Consider the following 19,699-nt stretch of genomic DNA (forward strand, 5'->3'; position numbering starts at 1 on the left):
AGAATTGTTTCTCCTAGATTATAGCTTGGAAAGAAAGGATTCTTTCTCCTGGCCATGTGATGTGTCCGGAAGAACCTGGGTTTTGAAGTCAAGTTTACTTGGCTTCAGAGCTTAATTTTGCCACTTAATCACAGTGTGACTTGGAACAAATAACTTCTCCTCCTCTGTCAACTTCTCATGTGAGGGTAATCATGTATATCTATCTTCCAGGGGGTAATGTGAGCTGGAGACAAGGACTGTATATGAGAGCTTCAGGCACCTTGTACACGGCACACAAGCAGTTGGCACATTTTTAATCGGGTAGTTTGTGACCCCCAATCTATTAGTAACTCCTGAGTAAGAGTTGTGTTATTGAAGGGAGAACCTTCTGTAGGTTAATTTTCTTCTAAAGTTTTAAAGTGTGAAATATATTATTTAAATCATAATTTTCATTAAGCATCTCTACATTTCATATCTGAAGAAGCAGAGGTGCTTACTTCTTTTTTGTTGACCAAGAGTCAGGGTTGAGAATGTTGAAGAAGAAAGGAAGGGCAAACAAAACATGGTGTGTGGAGAAGAGAGTCCTGTCAATCTCCAATCAGCTTTAAGTTGTCAACTTAAATGATGTAAGGTTTGTGGCTCCTAAACGTTACTCGTAATACGAATTAAATATAGGCAGTAGAGCCTGGTGAGATGGCTCAGCGGAGAAAGGCATTAATATGAATTAAATATAGGCGTTAGAGCCAGGTGAGATGGCTCATGGGAAAAGGCACTTGCTGCACTGGTCTGAGGACCTGAGTTCCATCATTGGAACCCATGTTAGAAGCTGGATCTGATCATGCACATTTGTAATCCCAGCAAGCCTATGGCCAAATGAGAGCTAGAGACAGGAAAATGGCCCAGAAGCTTGCTGAGGAGCTAGCCTGCGGTATGCAGCTAGGCAGAAACAACAGGAGAGAACTGACTCCCAAGAGTTATTCTCTGCCCTCCACATATATGCACTCACATTACACACTCACCATAGATATGTACACACAGACATATAGACACAATAGTAAAATAAAAAAATGTAAATATAGGTATTATAAAAGTGAGTTACCAGGTGGACATGGGAGGCTGCCTGCAAGCACATGTGGGAGGCAGAAACAGGAAATATCCAGAACAAGATGGCTAGCCACACTAGCTGAAATGGTGAGCTGAGTTCAGTGAGGGTCTCTGCTAAAGTATATATGATGAACTACCATTGAGAAGATAGTGTCATGCCAGGTGGTGGTGGCACACACCTTTAATCCCAGCACTTGGGAGGCAAAGGCAGGCGGATTTCTGAGTTTGAGGCCAGCCTGGTCTACAGAGTGAGTTCCAGGACAGCCAGGACTACACAGAAACCCTGTCTCGAAAAACCAAAAAAAAAAAAAAAAAGGGAGAAGGAGAAGGAGAAGAAGAAGATAGTGTCAGCCACGGGCCTCCACGCGCACATAAATATGAGAACATGCAAACATGTATGTGCACACACATACTTAAGGGAGGTAAGAGATGCTTTAGGATGAGTTCTTTAAGGTAAAGACAAGATACATAATTTAAGAAAGGAACCCTCAGTTTTTCTTTGCCTTCAGAAATAACTGCCACTCAAGAATTTTAATATAGGAGTGGAGAGATGGCTCAACAGTTAAGAACTCTTGAAGAGGACCTGAGTTTAGTTCCTAACACCCACACAGTAGCTCACAATCATCCTTAATTCCAGTTCCAGGGGATCCAACTCCTTCTTCTGTCCTCTACAGGTACCAGGCATACATGTGGGACACACACACACATGCATGCAGGCAAAACACTAATACACATAAAATAAAATAAATATTTTTTTGAATTAAGAACTTAAGTATATTCTGTAGTCAGACTTTTAATTTTATATTAGTTGCTTTTAGAAAAAGAGAACAAAATCCTTATTTATAAATACATATTAAATATGACTTTTAAAATTAAGTGTGTTGGCATGAGCCTGTAGTCCCAGTTGTTTGAGAGACTGAGACAGGAAGTCCACTTAAGCAACAGTGTTCAAGACTAACCTGGGCAGCATAGAGAGACCTGTTGCCATACCCCTAATAACTAATGTACACAACTACTGTGATGTTCTCTAGGAAAAAGTAACTAATATATAAATAAAGTTTTAAGTACTTACCAGTATTCTCAAAAACAAAGAGGCTAGAAATCATTGTTGTTTATGTTTAAAAGGTATAGTTATTGGATATTAATAACATTGAAAGGATAACTTTAAGAGTAAATTATAAAGACACTTGGATTTTGGTATATAAAGTGAGTATATTTGGGCCTAACATGTTTTGACTCATACTAAGGCATTTTAAAAATAGTTAACAGAGTCATCTATAAATTAATATAATGAAATCAGTGAGAGGGCTAAAAAGCAGTTCTGTGATTAAGAGCACTAGCTGTTTTTCCAGAGTGCTGGGTTTCAGTTCCCAGCACCCACATCACAGCTCACAACCATCTGTAACTCCAGAGGATGCAACACCCTCTTTTGGCTTCTCCGGATAACAGGCACACACACAGTACACATACATACATGTAGGCAAACACTCATACACATAATATAAAAAATTAATATCTCTTAAAAAGAAAGAAAACCATTTGGGCATGCCAAGAAACCAAGAGTTCAGCACTCCCCCCCTCCCCAGTACTGAGAGGAAAAAATAAACATGGAAAAACAAAACTCTGGGACTTAATATATATTTTTCATTGTCTTAAATGCTCCTAATCACTGTGGATGGAGTTTTTCGTTGGTGGTGGTTGTTTCTGCAGTCCTGGGGATGAGCTCAGGGGACCATGCATGCTAGCTGGCTGCTTTGCACTGAGCTACATCTGCAGCCCCAGGTTTCCTTCACAACATCATTTCAAAAAGTGGAACAACCTAAGCATGTCTACCCACTGACGTGGAAGGGATTTAGGACAGTGGTTTTAGACAAGCGAACTTATGTGACTCTGTGGGAATAACATGACTTAAGCCTATGGTTTTTCTATGGTAGAGTTTGAGTTCTTTGGGTTACTGGAACAGACATAATTTAGAAAATAATTAGTTGCTGGGCAGTGGTGGCGCACGCCTTTAATCCCAGCACTCAGGAGGCAGAGGCAGGCGGATTTCTGAGTTCAAGGCCAGCTTGGTCTACAGAGTGAGTTCCAGGACAGCCAGGGCTACACAGAGAAACCCTGTCTCGAAAAAACAAACAAACAAACAAAAAAATTAGTTTTATCAGCTTTGATTGTTCCTGTATTCCTTCCTGCTGTATTCTGGATTTGCCTAGGTAATTCATTATGGACATGAGCATCAGCCTAAAACAGAACAAAACGAATTTCAGTATATACTGAAATAGCCATTAAAGTAGTGTATACTTTTATTTGGTGGGGGAGGCCAGCAAACCCTCAGCTTTCTGCATGTGAGACACAGACTCTATCAATAAGCTTCACCCCCCACCTCTGAAGATTTATAAGTTCTTCTTGTTTTCTTTTCTCTTTGGTAGAGCTATGTTCGCTATTTTCAAATATGTAATAACAGACATGTTTTGAAGCCAAAATGTGTGTGTTCTGTGGGTTATCCATTGCTCAAGTACAGTCAGCCACATCGCTCCCTGAGAACAGCGGCCGGTGAGTGTGCATATCTTTACCGATTCTTTTTCTTAGTCACTGAAGACTTAACCAAAGTCAAACAGTTGACCCTGTATTTCTGGCATGGCTCCTCCCACCTCTTCCCATTTCCTAGTTCCCGTCCCTCTCCGATCCACAGTTTCCCATAATGCTGTGTCTTTTTACAGTCGAGGCTGGGTTATACCTGGTCATCTGTTGTTTATTCTCTGATTTTCTAGGTACACTCATTAGCACTGATGTGACCTCCTAAGTTAAGGTAAATTTTGACTTAGTAGAATCCTGTGTATATCTGTGTGCACAATCATTCTGTTGGAGAGGTGAAACAGTCTGCCATTAGAGTGGTAATCACCCTGACTGAGTAGAGTTCTGCCAGAGTAGAGAGTTCCCTGGCTTTAATCTGCTTACCTTTCTCCCAGCTACCCAGCCTCTGTAAATAACTCAAGGCCTCAAGTATTAGATTTGGCAAAGGCAAAGGCATAAGAGCTTTTTTCTGCTAGTCTTTCAGAACCCTGACAAAGACCCTCAACTTCATTATTTACTTACAAATTTGGCTAGTCCAGGGCCTTAGTGTGTGCTGACAGTGAGAAGCAGAAAATTCTAGGCAGATCCTGCTCAACTTTCTGTGCTTTTACATGCCACCCTCAATGGTCGCAGACAATGTAAACTTTACATTCACCATGGTTTCTAAAGAGATTTGTACCTATTTATATATGCACACAAATTTTATACTATACATGTGTTTTATCCCTAGCACCACATATACAATATGTGTAGTAATTTATTTTGGTAATTGTATGGATGGAACGTGTGTGTTTGTGTGCATGTGTGTATGTGTTGAAGGATATTTGATTGCATCCGAGATTGTGTTGTTTACTGTGAAAAAACTGTTTCTAGTTGTGTGTGGCTCAGCCCTAAGCACACACCTTTAATCCCAAACAATGGAAGTAAGGTTTGTTGGAGGAAGCACCCACGTTTGAAAGTGATGTCTAATTGCGTGGCCAACAAAGTAATGAATCAGGGACAGATTTGACAGAATAGGATATGCCCAACTCTCATGAGAAGAGAGAGGAAAAATAGGCTGCTCAAGAGAGCACCACAGAAAAGAGAGAGGAAGAAAAAAGGGGAAAAGGAGGCAGTTTTACTGGGACAGTTTTACAGAGACAGGATACAGAAAGAACAAGCTAGACACAAGTAAAGACAGAACGAGTCAGAGAATGAGAAGGAGCCAGAAGATTAGAACAGATTGGCGAAGTTAGTATGAGGCCAAGCAGAGCCATTCAGGAAAAGCTGAGAGGGACGCCAGGTTCAATCAATGAGGTTGGAGAGGAGTTTGAGTCAGAACAGGTGAGTGAACCAGCCAGTCACAGATCAGAAAGAACAAAAAAGAATGAGCTTATTCAGCAGTAAGGTTCAGAGGCTAAAAATATTCTAGGCCTAGATACGATTGTACGGAAGCTGAAAGCTTCCAAGACTAGGCCTAGGTTAGCTGATGAAGGCAGTAAGCCTTGGAAACAACAATTACTTCACGAACAAAAGATACTTTTACATGTGTGTTTGGTTGTGTTTGTGTGTATGGTATGTGTGATGCGTGTGTGTGGTGTGTGTGATGTGTGGTGTATATGTATGTATGTGGTGTGTGTTTGTGTGTGTGTGTGTGTGTGTGTGTCTGTGGTGCGGTGCTAAAGATAAAGCCCAGGACCTCACACACATGGAGGCAACCCTTCTTCCTCTCCGCTCACTCTGTTCAAGCAAAGACTTCCATTTTCTAATCTGATCACTTGCTACTTCCCAGAGAAAGTAGGGACCCTGCAGGAGGGACAGTGACTTCCTGCTTTGTCCTTTAAACACTTCTCATGAACTTTAGGTCTTTGTGTCTATCAACTGCAGGTTTTATGGGCTCCTGTTTGTTTATTTAAGATAGGAATTTACTGTGTAACTCTGGCTGTCCTGGGACTCATTCGTTGTGAACATTTATTGAGAAAGTGTTTGTGCTGGGCACTGCCCTAGGAACACATCAGTACACAAATAAGAGATCTTTCTACTGGTCAGATTAATCAAAGTGGGATATATGTTAAAGTACCTGCTGTCTTGGTCACTCACGATCCTTTAAAGTTTCTCTTATTCTGCTTAATGGAGAGAGGAAAGAAAAACCTTAGGGATAGTTTGGCAGACCATGATTTGGACATATTAGAAGTGTTTAGGCATGGTAGTAGTACATGCCTGTAATCCCAGCATCTAGGAGGCAGAGGGAGCAGATCTCTGAGTTTGAGACCACCCTGGCCTACATATTGGAGTTCCAGGGCAGCCAGGGCTACATAGTGAGGCCCTGTCTCAAAAGAACAAACAGCAATAAGTAGACCATTTTTGTACATTGATACTGTTTCAAACTGTCAGGAACTTCTTAGGAGAGACATCTATAACCCTATCAAAGAACATTACTTGGGAAGTTGGAAAACATAAGTTCTGTGCCAGTGGGTCTGTGCCTGGGAGTCATTTTTGTAAACCCTTAGTGTTTATGCTTTTTAAAGTTATAAAATGCTAGGGTATTTGTTTTTTTTTTTTTGATTGGTTGTTTTGGGTTTGGTTGTCTGTAAGATGGAACAGTTCCTGCCTCTGCTTGAGAACATATTCTAATTTTAGAAATAAAAGCATCTATTGATAATACATATTTAATGAGATCTTTTCCCATTTGTTTTTGAAGTGCTCCAGGGACAGGTTGTTCAGTTCAAACTCTCCGACATCGGAGAAGGGATTCGAGAAGTAACTATTAAAGAATGGTAAGTTAGTCTCAACGTGTTTGTAAGTCAATGGAAAATTAAACGAATGTACAAAAAGTAAGGCTCAGATTGAGAGACTTCTTTGCTAATATGCCGGTAGCAGAAGTCATTCCACAAATAACTTTCTTTGATGTGATTTATTAATGATTATTACTTTATGAATGTGTGTTTTGCCTGCATGTATGTCTGTACACCATGTTCGTGCCTGATCCCCCAGAGGTCAAAATGGGGTATAGAATCCCCTGGAACTGGAGTTACAGATGGTTGTGAGCAACCATATGGTTGGTGGGAATTGAACCCTGTGCCCTTAATAGCAGAGTTGTCTCTTCTAGTCCTTGTTTCTCTTACCAAAAAAACAAAAAACAAAAAAACAAACAAAAACAAAAACAAAAAACAAAACAAAAAAAACAAATCTAGAAAGACCACCTTTAACTGTTTATTCTTTACTTCAGCTAAAAAGAAAGAGATTGATTTCTAAGAGATAGTAAATTGATAGAAAACCAGGGCAGCACAACAATCAGATCCAGCGCCCTGAGCCCGCAAACTAGATGCACCACTGCCTCTGAGTTACGCTCAGCCCACTTGGAAGAATCTAATTCGTGAGCTCCTACTTTCCTTCCTAAGGCTGTAAAGTGACCCTGTTGTCTAACTCTACCCATCAACCTGGCTTGATCCATGGCACCTGCCGTGGTACTGGCAAGGTAAGCCTCGCCTGAAAGTTTATAAGATACATTTACCCGAGAGACACAAATCAAAAGATTCTCCTGAAAACTTAGAGGTTTAGGACCGGAGAAATGACTCAGTGGATGACAGCATGGGCTGCTCTTCCAAAGGTCCTGAGTTCAGTTCCCAGCAACTACATTTGGCAGCTCACAACTGCCTGTAACTTCTTCACCTCTGGGGAGATCTTCTGCCTCTGGCCTCAACAGGAAACCACCCAAGTGCTCTCAGACTTATATGCCCCCCACAATTAAAACAAAAGCTTAAAAAAATTATATAATACAGATAGATACATAGATGCCTGCTTGTATATGTACATTCATATGTGCATGCATATGTACACACAGACATACATTCTTGATACAAAAGGCAGAAACTCTCTCCATCCTTTTGTGTCTTGCATCTTCTGGGGAAAGATGCCTCTTGGCACTGCACCGAGTTTTAAAGGTGTTTAGAAATAGCAGTTATGATGACCAATAGATTTCTCTCTCTCTCTCTTCTTTTTTTTTTTTTTGGTTTTTCAAGACAGGGTTTCTGTGTATCCCTGGCTGTCCTGGAACTCACTCTGTAGACCAGGCTGGCCTCAAATTCAGAAATCCGCCTGCCTCTGCCTCCTAGGTGCTGGGATTAAAGGCATGCGCCACCACTGCCCAGCCAATAGATTTCTCTTTCACCGTAGTTCTTTATTTTTTTTTCCCCTTCAGGATAGGATTTTGCACTATAGCCCAAGCTAGCCTCAAACTCGCCATCCTTCTGCCTCAGCCTCCTGTGACCTCAGTGCTGGGTTACTCATTATATGCCACTGCTGGGGACTTAAATACTCCTTAAAGACCCAGACTGAGGCTGGTGAATGTCATTTCCTCTACTTACCATTTTCTGCATTGTAAGCAGAGGATGTTAGTAAGCAGCCTTCCTTCCTTACAGCCTTCCTGGCACTGTATAACTGTGGGGTGAGCCAGGAAACCAGTTAGCTGCCTCATCTGTGGCTCCTCTCTTCTCTGAGGAGCCACTGTCTCTCAACTAACTTTTAGACTTATTTATTTTACTTACTGTGTTTGAATATTTTGCCTGCATGTATGTGTGTGCACCACATCCCTGGTACCCAGAGCTTACAGAAGATGCTGCCGCTCCCTCTGCACCCTTATGTAGAGTCAGGTAACAGTCATGGCTGTTACCAACTGACTGTGACCGATCACATGATTGCAATGTCTTGAAAGTGTCGCACACTCCCAAGAACTGTGTACATTTGACTTGTTGATGCTTTACTTCAAGACCAACTCTAATCTTTCTAGACTAGGAAATTTTTAACACTTCTTACTTCCTATCTTATTAAATGTTTTACATCCTCATGCATAGTAAAGGGGTTAAGGCTCTTAGAAGAGGAGATTGGTTTTTTCCTAATGAGAATCTTAAGGCCAGGCTTGGTTTTCCAAGCTACTTTGAGGGTGAGGCTAGAGGATCTCCAGTTTGAGGTAAGCCTGCACTACACAGAGAGAATCTGTCCTCCTCACTCCAAATTTAATAGTTTGTTTTTCTATCTTTTATTTTTGAGATGGGGGGGGGGCGGCATCTCAATACATAGCCATGGCTGGCCTTGAACTTGTGATCCTCCTGCCTCTGTGTCTGCACACCATGCCTGGCTATAACTTTCCTAAATGACAAATGTGTCACTTGTTTCTTGTGAGTTCTTTAGGAATTATTAAGAGCTTTCTTGTGTTTGTTCACTAACTTAGTATTTAAAAATGACTCAAGAAAAATATATGTATTATGCTATACTTAGAAAATGCTAAAAAATAGTGTGTCCTATACTTGTAATCCCAGCACTTGGGAGGCTAAGGCAGGAGGATGACTCTGAGTTTGAGGCCAGCCTCAGCTATACCGTGGGACCCTGGAAAAAGAGAGAGCATTATATCCATATAGTTGGATCGGTTAAGTTTGCTTTTTTTTTTTTTTTGAAGTTTTAAACTGTAGTGTTTAAACCATATGTATCTTATGTAATTAGCGATAAGGTAAGATTTTTGTCCGCCATTTTGTTGATGTTTCATGTGCTTAACTATTTTTTTCCATCACTATCTCATTTCATGTCAACTAGATATTCCAAGTATGCTGTTTGAATTCTCCTTTTAACTTATCTATCATTACTTATTATTGTTCTTTATTTCTTCACGTGGATCTGAGCTAGTGTTCAGTGTTTTTTATTTCAGCCTGAAGGATTCTTAGTATTTCTTGAAGGGTGAATGTGTCAGTCACTAGTTTTTATCTGTTTTAGTTCTGGAAAGACATTAATTTTTCCTAAAGATTTAATTTCATTATTTGTGCTGGTCTTTGTTGTGACTCACAGGTGTCATAGCTGCCTAGGACTGTTGGTTGCCTCTCTCCTTAGGAAGCTTGCATGACACATTCTGGTACCATGAAAGCTAGTCTTCCGGGAGGGTCAGTTCAGGTCAGTTCCAGCTCAGGGGCCTCTGGGCCTGTGTATGGTGTTGTTTCCACAATAGGGACTTAAATCCCACCCCTAGAGGGCAACCAAGGGCAATAGCAATAGTCTGTGATTCGGGGGAGTCTCTGGGACAGTTCTGAGCAGCATCTCAAAAGAGGCCTTCTAAGGGCCTGGTGTTGGATCTTGGAAGGAGCATTGTCAGCCCAAATGTGAAAATTTCATTTAAACTATTTATATACAGATTTATGTATATTACAGTGTTTAATTTTGTGTTTGTGCAGGTAGGTAGTTAACAGTATCATTCCTTGTGGTCTTTTCAGACTTCCCCTTTTTTTTTGGTTTTGCAAGTCAGGGTTTCTCTGTGTAGCCCTGGCTGACCTGGAACTCACTCTGTAGACCAGGCTGGCCTCGAACTCAGAAATCCGCCTGCCTCTGCCTCTGCCTCCCAAGTGCTAGGACTAAAGGCGTGCACCACCACTGCCCGGCATGTTTGGGATCTTAATCTCCCGTCAGATGTATAGCTGACAAAGACTCTCTCCTGCTCTGTGGGCTTCCTCTTTACTGAGCTGACTGTTTCTTGAGGGGTGCAGAAGTCTTATGTCAGTTGTTGGCTTTCCTACACCTATTTCCTGTAGCTGTCACCTGTGTTTTCTTCTGGCAGTTTCAGGTTTAACATTTAGGTCATTATTTCTTAAAATATTCCTCCCATCCTTCCTTTCTTTCTTTCCTTTCTTTCTTTTTTTCAGACAAGGTTTCACTATGTGTCCTGGGCTGACCTCAAATTCATGATCCTCCTGACTCGGCCATCTGTGTGCTGGGCTCACAGGTCTGTGTGACTATGCTCAGCTTCTTGAACTGTCATTTTGACCCTGTGACCTTCCTTTCCTCCTGAGACTCCAGCATGTGTGTTAGTGTGCTCTATGACATTGTTTCAGAGGTCTCAGTTGTCTGATCCTCAGATTCACTGGTTCTTTCGTCTACCAAAGAGAATCTGCTGTTCAGCCCTTCTGGTACTTTTTTATCTTACTCAGTCTTTAACTGCAGAATTTGGAGTCTTTTGTCATGTATCTATTTCAGCTGCTTTGTTGCTATTTTCTATTTTACTAGACATCATTTTCCCAATCTTCCTTCAGCTTTGGAGCATTATCTTTGTTGAAGACTGCAGCTGGACCACAAAGGATGCCTACTAACGACATCGCCATCATCCTTATCATCTTTATTTACTTCTAAAGTCACTCTTTAAGTCTGATCTGACGCTAATACAGGTTGAATATAATTTATCTGGGTGTTTAGGACCAAAACTGCTTCAGATTTTGTATTATAGGTTATAGAATTCTTGCTTAGGCCTCAGCATTTGAGCATCTGGAATCCAAGATTTTGAGCATCGTTGTTGGGACAGGAAAAAAAAATTGAGATTTTGTATTTTCTAATTAGGGATGCTCCTTACCTAGTGTTATACAACAAGAGGAAATATCACTCAAATATAACGTAAGAACTTATTTAACAGGAATGGAGAGATGATTTGGCAGTTAAGAGCACTGGCTACTCTTCCAGAGGACCTGGGTTCAATTCCCAGCACCCACATGGTAGCTCACAACTTTCTGTAACTCCCGTTCCAAGGGATCTGACATCCTCATACAGCCATACAAACAGGCAAAACACCAATGCATATAAAATAAGAATAAACAAATCACTTTTAAAAAGAGCGTGTATACCTGAATGTATAATTAAACCTTTAGATAAAGGGTTTAGTTTTTAATTTTATCATTTGTTAGGGGTTTGTCTGAAACTCTGAAAGCCTTTTCATCTCTTCTAAAATATTTCTTAGTGCAACATCTGGGTGTCAGTACTGAGCTAGATGGCTTGTGATGTGACTTTGAGTGGCATTGACGTGAACATGCAAGGATGACTTGTAATCACGACTATTCATGTAAAAGTGTCTATCTCTCCCTTCTAGGTATGTAAAAGAAGGGGATACAGTGTCTCAGTTTGACAGCATCTGTGAAGTTCAAAGTGATAAGGCCTCCGTCACCATCACCAGCCGTTACGATGGTGTCATTAAGAGGCTCTATTACAATCTAGATGATATCGCTTATGTGGGGAAACCACTGATAGACATTGAGACAGAAGCTTTAAAGGGTGAGCATGTCTGGCTGCATTCATTACTGCTTTCCTTTTGTTGCTGAATCCCAGTATAAAATAGTCCCTGCCCGGCATGGTGGTACACTTATAATTCAAGACCTTGAGTGGTGGAGTCAGGAGGATTGGGAATTTGAAGCCTTTTAAAGCTATCCTTGGCTACAGAGAAACTGTCTCAAATAGGATAATTCTAAGATATGGAATCTGGGCTGAGGATTTAGAACAGAAAATTAGGAAAACTGAAAAGATTTTCTGTGATACCTGATTATCTTTCAATCCGATACCACACCAAAAACCTGTACAGTAAGACTTCATTTGTCTGATGTCTGCCTTCTGGAAACTTTGGTGTTCAGTGAAGCAAGAAGCTCTCTCAGGGACTAATGATTGAGGTCCAGAACATTGGTCAGTAAGAGCACAAATTGGAGTCTAGAAAAGTTAAATCTAACATAGTAGGATAGCAGGTTCAATGTCTCAGATCTGGAATCCTCCTGGGCTTGGCCTCTGTGCAGATAGCCAGTCATGACACATCACAGCAGGATTTTGTATAGGAGCAGGCATCACCTCTGAGGCCTAAGAGTGGAGGGAGAGCTCCAGGATTGTAGGAGAGCACACCTGTGACCACCTAAGGACAACTCACTCGGCCCCAGCCCTTAAAACTTCCACAGCACGCCTCAGTGTTGCAATCCAGAGTCAGTCATAGACCAATAACTGTGAAGAGTATGTGTGTGTGTGGTATGATCTTGTTCATGTGTGTATGTGAGCATGCACGTGGAGGTTGATATTCAATGTCTTCCTCAGTCACTTCCCACCTTATTTGAGGGACTGTGTCTTACTGAACCCGGAGCTCATAAGTTCCGTCCTGTTTACTGGACATTGAGCTCCAGGTAGATTTGTTTCCCCCATCTTCCTCCCCCTGGTGCTGGAGTCACTGACACACACTGCAACCCCTGACATTTCCTGGGGGCTGAGGAGCCAAACTCAGGTCCTTGGGCTTGCATAGCAAGTGCTTTGCTCTTTGCTGATGCAGCCCTCTGGCCAGCCCCACCACTAAGCTTTTGAAGAGATGTTTCTGACTGAAGTTGTCTAACCTTGCTTCCAGATTCAGAAGAAGATGTTGTTGAAACTCCTGCTGTGTTCCATGATGAGCACACTCACCAAGAGATAAAAGGCCAGAAAACACTGGCAACGCCTGCAGTTCGTCGGCTGGCAATGGAAAACAATGTAAGTCTAATTAAAATTGAAGTTTGAGACTACATAGAAGGTATACATTTGTATCAATGAAAAAAAAAAAAGTTCTCCGTGAAATGGTTTAAGCTGAAGTTAGTGAAAGTGGTTCCAGGGCTGGAGAGATGGCTCAGTGGTCAAGAGCAGTTATGAGCACTGACTGCTCCTCTAGAGGTCCTGAGTTCAACTCCCAGCAACCACATGGTGGCTCACAACCATCTGTTATGGGATCTGATGCCCTCTACTGGTGTCAGCAACAGTGTACTCACATACATTCAATACATACATACATACATACATACATACATACATACATACACATACATATACATACATAAATATTTTTAAAAAAAGCCAGGCAGTAGTGGCACGCACCTTTAATCCCAGCACTTGGGAGGCAGAGGCAGGCAGATTTCTGAGTTTGAGGCCAGCCTGGTCTACAGAGTGAGTTCCAGGACAGCCAGGGCTACACAGAAAAACCCTGTCTCGAAAAATGAAAAAAAAAAGAAAGGAAGGAAGGAAGGAAGGAAGGAAGGAAGGAAGAAAGAAAGAAAGAAAGAAAGAAAGAAAGAAAGAAAGAAAAAGAAAAGATTTCTAAATACCAATGTCTTAGGGCTGAGGAGATAAGGTGGCTTACAAGGTGAAATGCTTACTGGACAAAGCTGAGCGCCCCCCCCACCCAGCCCTCACACAAGAAGCCTGGCGTGGTGGTGAGCATGTATAATTCCAACATTCAGGACTGAGAGCTTGAAGGAGCCCCAGGGCTCACTGGCTAGCCAGTCTGGTCTCACTTGGCAAACTTCAGATGCAGTGAGAGACCCTGCCTCAAAAAATAAGCTCTTGAGAAATGACATCAGAGGTTAGCCTCTGACTTCCAGATGCACAGGCTCGGGTGTGAACGTGTACCCATACTCACTTGAACACACACACAGGAACACATCAAACAGGCACACATATACACACCAGTGTTTTAGTGTGGGTCAGCTAGAGGCACAGTTTAAGAATTTGGACACCTGTGATTGATTTCTTTCTTTTTTTTTTTTTAAATTCATTTATTATGTATATAGTGTTCTGTCTGCATGTATCCCTGCAGGACAGAAGAGAGCACCAGATCTCATTACAGATGGTTGTGAGCCACCATGTGGTTGCTGGGAATTGAACTCAGGACCTCTGGAAGAGCAGTCAGTGCTCTTAACCGCTGAGTCATCTCTCCAGCCCCTGTGATTGATTTCTTAAAGCAAAAGTCTGTAAAGGGAAGGAGAGGATAGCAAAGGGGAGACTAAGAATGGGACAGAAATGGAAGCGGTAACAAAACTCAACCAAACCACACTGTGCTTAGACGGGAGACTTGTGCTGTCTTTGTCCATCTGTAAGTTACTCAACTTTCCATAACTCCAACAAAGTCCCCCAAATAAACCACCTTCTGAAGAAGAAATGTTTAATTTGGCTCCTAGCTTCCCAGTTTTCAGTCATGACCAGTCAGCCCCTGGGTTCTAGGTGTGTGGTGGAGCAGCACATCATGGTAGGAGTGCACAGGGGAAGAAGCTTACTCTCCTCAGAACTGGGAATGAAAAGGTCACCCACAGTCCCTTTTGATGACACACTAATAGAAACTGGAAACTCTCCCCATAGACTCCAACTCAAAGTCTCCATTGTCCTAACTCTACCAAATACCTGTTTATGTATGTATGCTTTAAAAAAAAAAGATAGGATTTCATTATGTGGTCCAAGCTGGCCTCAAAAATCACTGTATAGCCCAGGCTATCCTCATAATCTATTTTTCTACCTCAGTCTTCAGAGTACTGGAATTATAGGCAATCAATCCCCACCATACTCTGCCGAGCACAAGACTTGAACACAGACCTTGGGGAACATTCCAGAGCCAAACTGTAGCCTATTCTGTGACTGCATGGTGGATAACAGCCCAGGCAGCATGGCTCCCTGACACTGACAAGAACTTAGATGCCTCCATTAGCCTCACAGATAAGGAGCTACTGTGAAACCTACAGTGGGAAAGTTGCCAGTGCAGTTCCACAGCCGGCCGTGCAGTGAGGCCAGAGTTTACCAGAGACTGTCGCTCAGACCCACTGGTGCCAGTCACCAGCCTTCCCATTCACTATCTCAAGTACGTGTGTGCTAGGCCCCGCCATGATGGCTCAGATTCTTACAACAGCCCTTGATCGTGTTTGGATCCCCACTGTTGCTGGTGAGAAAGGACAGGGAGGCGTTTAACTTGTCCAAACCCAAAGTAAACAGCAGACCTGGGAGATTGGAGTTCTGTTTACACAGCTGAGTTCTTCCCACTCGGCTCAGTGATGCAGAGTATTTCTGAGAAGAGTAGTTGTTACCCTGGGGGGACAACCCAAAAGTCTGTATTGTGCACATGTGTAATTGAACTGTGCAAATGTTAGGACAGTTCTGCTTGTGGGGAGAACACTGTTCAGAGGAGCACTCTATGATGCGTTCTGCCTGTGTGCTCGAGGGCAGATGGTCCACAAACTGATTTACACCCCTATCCCATTTTAGGGGGAAGTTTGAAATAGAGGCTATGTATCTCAGGCTCATCTGGCACTTGCTGTTGTAGGCCAGTCTGGCCTTAAATTCACAATCCCCCTGCCTCAGCTTCCTAAATGGTAAGATTATAAGCCTGGGTTACCACACCTGGCTTCTCTGTGGCTTTTCTTTACATTCAAATTTTGTTTTGTTTGTTTTTTAATTTATTCTTCTCTCATTCAATTCATGCCCACCACAGTTTCCCCTCCCAGTCTGTGTTGTCCCCACATCTTCCAGCCCAGATTCATTTGTCCTCATTTCCCTTCAGAAAAGTGCAGACCTCCCAGAGACATCAACCTAAAACCACAAGCCTAGACACAAACCCTCACATCAAGGCTTGGAAAGGCAGCGGAGTAGGAGGAAAAGCGTCCCTGGAGCAGGAAAGAAGAGTCAGAGACACACCCGTTCCCACTGTTAGGAGGCCCACAGAAGCACCAAGCTCACAACCATAACATATGAGGAAGGCTAGTGCAGACCATGTGGGCTCTGTGATTGCTGCTTCAGTGTCTATGAGCTCCTGTGAGCCCTGCTTTGTTGGGTCTGTGGACTGTGGAGTCCTGGTGTCCTTGACCCCTCTGGCTCCGATACTTTTTCCTCTCTATCTTCTGTGGGGTTTCCCTAGTCTCCAGTTTGGGCTCTCTTTCCACCTAGTGTTTGGCAGTGGGTCTCTGCGCTCACTCCTGTCAGCTGCCAGAGGAAGCCTCTCTGATGGCAGCTGGGCTAGGCAACTGTCTTAGTCAGGGTTTCTAGTCCTGCACCAACATCATGACCAAGAAGCAAGGAGGGGAGGAAAGGGTTTATTCAGCTTACACTTCCACATTGCTGTTCATCACCAAAGGAAGTCAGGACTGGAACTCAAGCAGGTCAGGAAGCAGGAGCTGATGCAGAGGCCATGGAGGGATATTATTTACTGGCTTGCTTCCCCTGGCTTGCTCAGCTTGCTTTCTTATAGAACCCAGGACTACCAGCCCAGGGATGGCACCACCCACAATGGGGCCTCCCACCCTTGATCACTAATTGAGAAATGCCTTACAGCTGGATCTCATGGAGGCATTTCCTCAACGGAAGCTCCTTTCTCTGTGATAACTACAGACTGTGTCAAGTTGACACCCAAAACCAACCAGTACAGCAACCTATCACATTCATATCTTTTAGAGATCAATATATATTAATTATACAAAATAGTTTCATTAATAAGCAATAAGAATTATATGAGAAGGACTGTCAGAGATGACTCAATGATAAAGATCTTCCTTCCAGAGGACCCAGAGTTGATTCACAAGACCTACATGTCAGCCAACAGCTGGCTGTAACTCTGGTCCTAGGGTGTGTGGTACTCTCTTTTGACCTCCTTGGGCACCAGGCACATAGATGGTACACAGATACACATGCAGGCAAGACACACAGAACAAAGAAATAAAACCTTATCTAAGAAAACACTGAGCAGAGCATTGGTGGCCCACACCTCAGGAGGCAGAGGCAGGTGGATCTCTGTGAGTTCAAGGCCAGCCTGATCTACACAGTAAGTTCTAGACCTGCCAGGACTATTCAGAGAGACCTGTCTTTTAAAAGAGAAACAAAGAGACAAACAATTATGGGGAGATTTGGAGACTTGGAGATTTAAACGGGCAAACGAACAACAGCGTGTGTAAAAGTAACAATGCTCACACAGAGGCCTTGAGGCTTCCTTCTTAGATGATGAAAACGTTCCTCAAGCCAACTTACTGGGAAAACCGTTTTACCTTTAAATGATTCCACTTCTTTATATTTATTTATTTTTTCTTTTGGTTTTTCAAAACAGGGTTTCCCTATGTAACCCTGGCTGTCCTGGAACTCACTCTTTTAGACCAGGCTGGCCTCGAACTCAGAGATCTGCTTGCCTCCTGAGTGCTGAGACTAAGCGTGTGCCACCACCGCCCAGCTTTTCTGCTCCATCTTTAAATGTTTATGGCTTAAAGGTTTATTTTTAACATTGAAATGTGTTCTGTTTTAGATTAAGCTGAGTGAAGTTGTTGGCTCAGGAAAAGATGGCAGAATACTTAAAGAAGATATTCTCAACTTTTTGGAAAAGCAGACAGGAGCCATACTGCCTCCCTCACCAAAATCTGAAATCACACCACCTCCACCACAGCCCAAAGACAGGACCTTCCCCACTCCGATATCAAAGCCTCCAGTATTCACTGGCAAAGACCGAACGGAGCCTGTAACAGGTAATAGTAATAGCAGAAATATGAAGCAGTGATGATTTATTTTGGAGAATTACCTCAGGAGATGCATGTTCATCCCATGATGTTTTCCATTGTCTTTTGAACCTGAGTCTCACTGTGTAGCCCTAGAACTTGATATGTAGACCATGCTGGCTTCATACTCACAGAGAGCCTCCTGTCTCTGCCTCCCTAGTGCTGGGATTAAAGGCTCGGACCACCACACCTGACTTTCAGTTCTCATTAACAGAAAGTTTTAAATTCATCATGAAATTATAATAATGCAATAGTACAGTTTTTCTATTTTGTATCTAAAAATAATATTATCAGAATTATATAAAACGATTGAGTTTCTTCCAGGCTTCCAAAAAGCAATGGTCAAGACCATGTCTGCAGCCCTGAAGATCCCCCACTTTGGGTATTGTGATGAGATCGACCTCACGGAGCTGGTGAAGCTTCGAGAAGAACTGAAGCCTGTTGCTCTGGCTCGTGGAATCAAGCTCTCCTTCATGCCCTTCTTCTTAAAGGTGAGTCTCACTTATGCCAAGCGAGGCCCCAGAGGGACCGTGCCACTTCGTTTTTTAAAGATGCAGCAGGTTAGACAGTTTGTATTTAGGTACTATATGCCATTATCATCAGACTTAGAAAAAAAAAAAGATCCAAACCCACCATCTCTTTGTTTCATAGGAATTTACACAAGTGAAATCTGTGTTCTATTTTTATCTGCTTACCTCTTTTTTTAAGATTTATTTTATATTTATGTTACATTTACCTGTTTATTTAGTGTGTGTATGCGTGTGCACGAGTGTACATTTGTGTGTTTGTGTGCTCCAGTGTACTCAATAGGACAACTTGCAGGAGTCTCTTTTCTCCTTCTACCTTGTGAGTCCCAGGGATTGAACTCGAGTTGTCTCGACAGCCCCAAAATTATTTTGTTTGTTTGTTTGTTTGTTTGTTTGTTTGTTTTTGAGGCAGAGTTTCACATTTGTCCCTGGCTGGCCTGGAACGTAGGATGTAGACTGCTTTCAAACTCAGAGATCAACCTGTGTCTGCCTCCCAAGTGCTGGGACTAAAGGCATATAGCACAAGGCCTGGCTGTTTATTTTTAAGTGTGTGTGTGTGTGTGTGTGTGTGTGTGTGTGTGTGTGTGTGTGTTCGTATAAGTGTCCACAGAGGCTAAAAGAGGATGTCAGTGAGATCTTCTGGAGCCAGAGTTAACAAGCACTTGTGAGTCATCCAGCTTGGGTCCTCTGTAGGAGCGGCTCATGCTCCTAAGCACAGAGCCGTCCCCACTTGAAGCTAGGAAGAGAACCGTGCTGATAGCTGAGGAAAGCCTGAAAGGGAAGAGGGAAGTTCTGGTTTGAGCTGGAAGGAGCCATGAAGTGGCTGCACATCACGGTGGGTATTTATTTCCATCTGTGCAGCACATTCACGAGGAGGCTTCTGAGAATGTTTCCAGGCTGGGTCCTGGGACCATTCACTGGCAGTGAGACTATCATTAACAACCACTGCCAAGCAGCTCCCGTGTGTCAGGCTTGGGTAAGCATGCTCCAGACAGTTATCCTTTAAATCTCAGAGGATTCCAGACATATAGATATTATTTCCTCTGAAGAAAATTAGGCCTCAGAGAGGTTGAGAATCTTCTCACAGACATTAACAGATAGGAAAGTCACATTCTAGTCAACTCTGGCCTCTCATTTAGCATGGCTCCTCCTGCCCTTTCTTCACAGCCAGCCAGAACAAATCATCTTTCACTCAAATTGTATCATTTCCCGATTCTTTTCAACAGTCCTTCAGCACCTTTAGGATGGTTTCCCAAGTCCTTAGTGTGGCATACAAGTCTCTGCTAGCTACCTCTCCAGTCTCTCAAAACCAGTCCCTCTTCTAATCACATTGAGCTATACACATAGTGGCTGGATTATACAATTTTACCTGAAATACCACCAGGTCTCCCCACCCACACCCACAACCCTCTTCTCTCTCTCTCTCTCTCTCTCTCTCTCTCTCTC

At 42.7% G+C, this 19,699-nt stretch overlaps 1 protein-coding gene across 2 annotated transcripts in view; it reads left to right on the top strand.

The window, feature by feature from the left end:
• Window positions 1-19,699, top strand: part of Dbt (dihydrolipoamide branched chain transacylase E2) — a 38,277-nt gene that overhangs the window by 8,823 nt on the left and 9,755 nt on the right. For both annotated transcript variants that reach the window (XM_028757381.1, XM_028757380.1), the window contains exons 2-7: window positions 3,510-3,633; window positions 6,335-6,410; window positions 11,528-11,709; window positions 12,809-12,930; window positions 17,480-17,696; window positions 18,051-18,217. In XM_028757381.1, the coding sequence (XP_028613214.1) occupies window positions 12,919-12,930; window positions 17,480-17,696; window positions 18,051-18,217 (396 nt within the window). In that variant the 5' untranslated portion in view covers window positions 3,510-3,633; window positions 6,335-6,410; window positions 11,528-11,709; window positions 12,809-12,918. The remainder of the gene's footprint in view (window positions 1-3,509; window positions 3,634-6,334; window positions 6,411-11,527; window positions 11,710-12,808; window positions 12,931-17,479; window positions 17,697-18,050; window positions 18,218-19,699) is intronic.

The sequence above is a fragment of the Grammomys surdaster genome, unplaced genomic scaffold (assembly GCF_004785775.1).
Source record: "Grammomys surdaster isolate TR1022 unplaced genomic scaffold, NIH_TR_1.0 126158, whole genome shotgun sequence".
NCBI lineage: Eukaryota > Metazoa > Chordata > Mammalia > Rodentia > Muridae > Grammomys > Grammomys surdaster.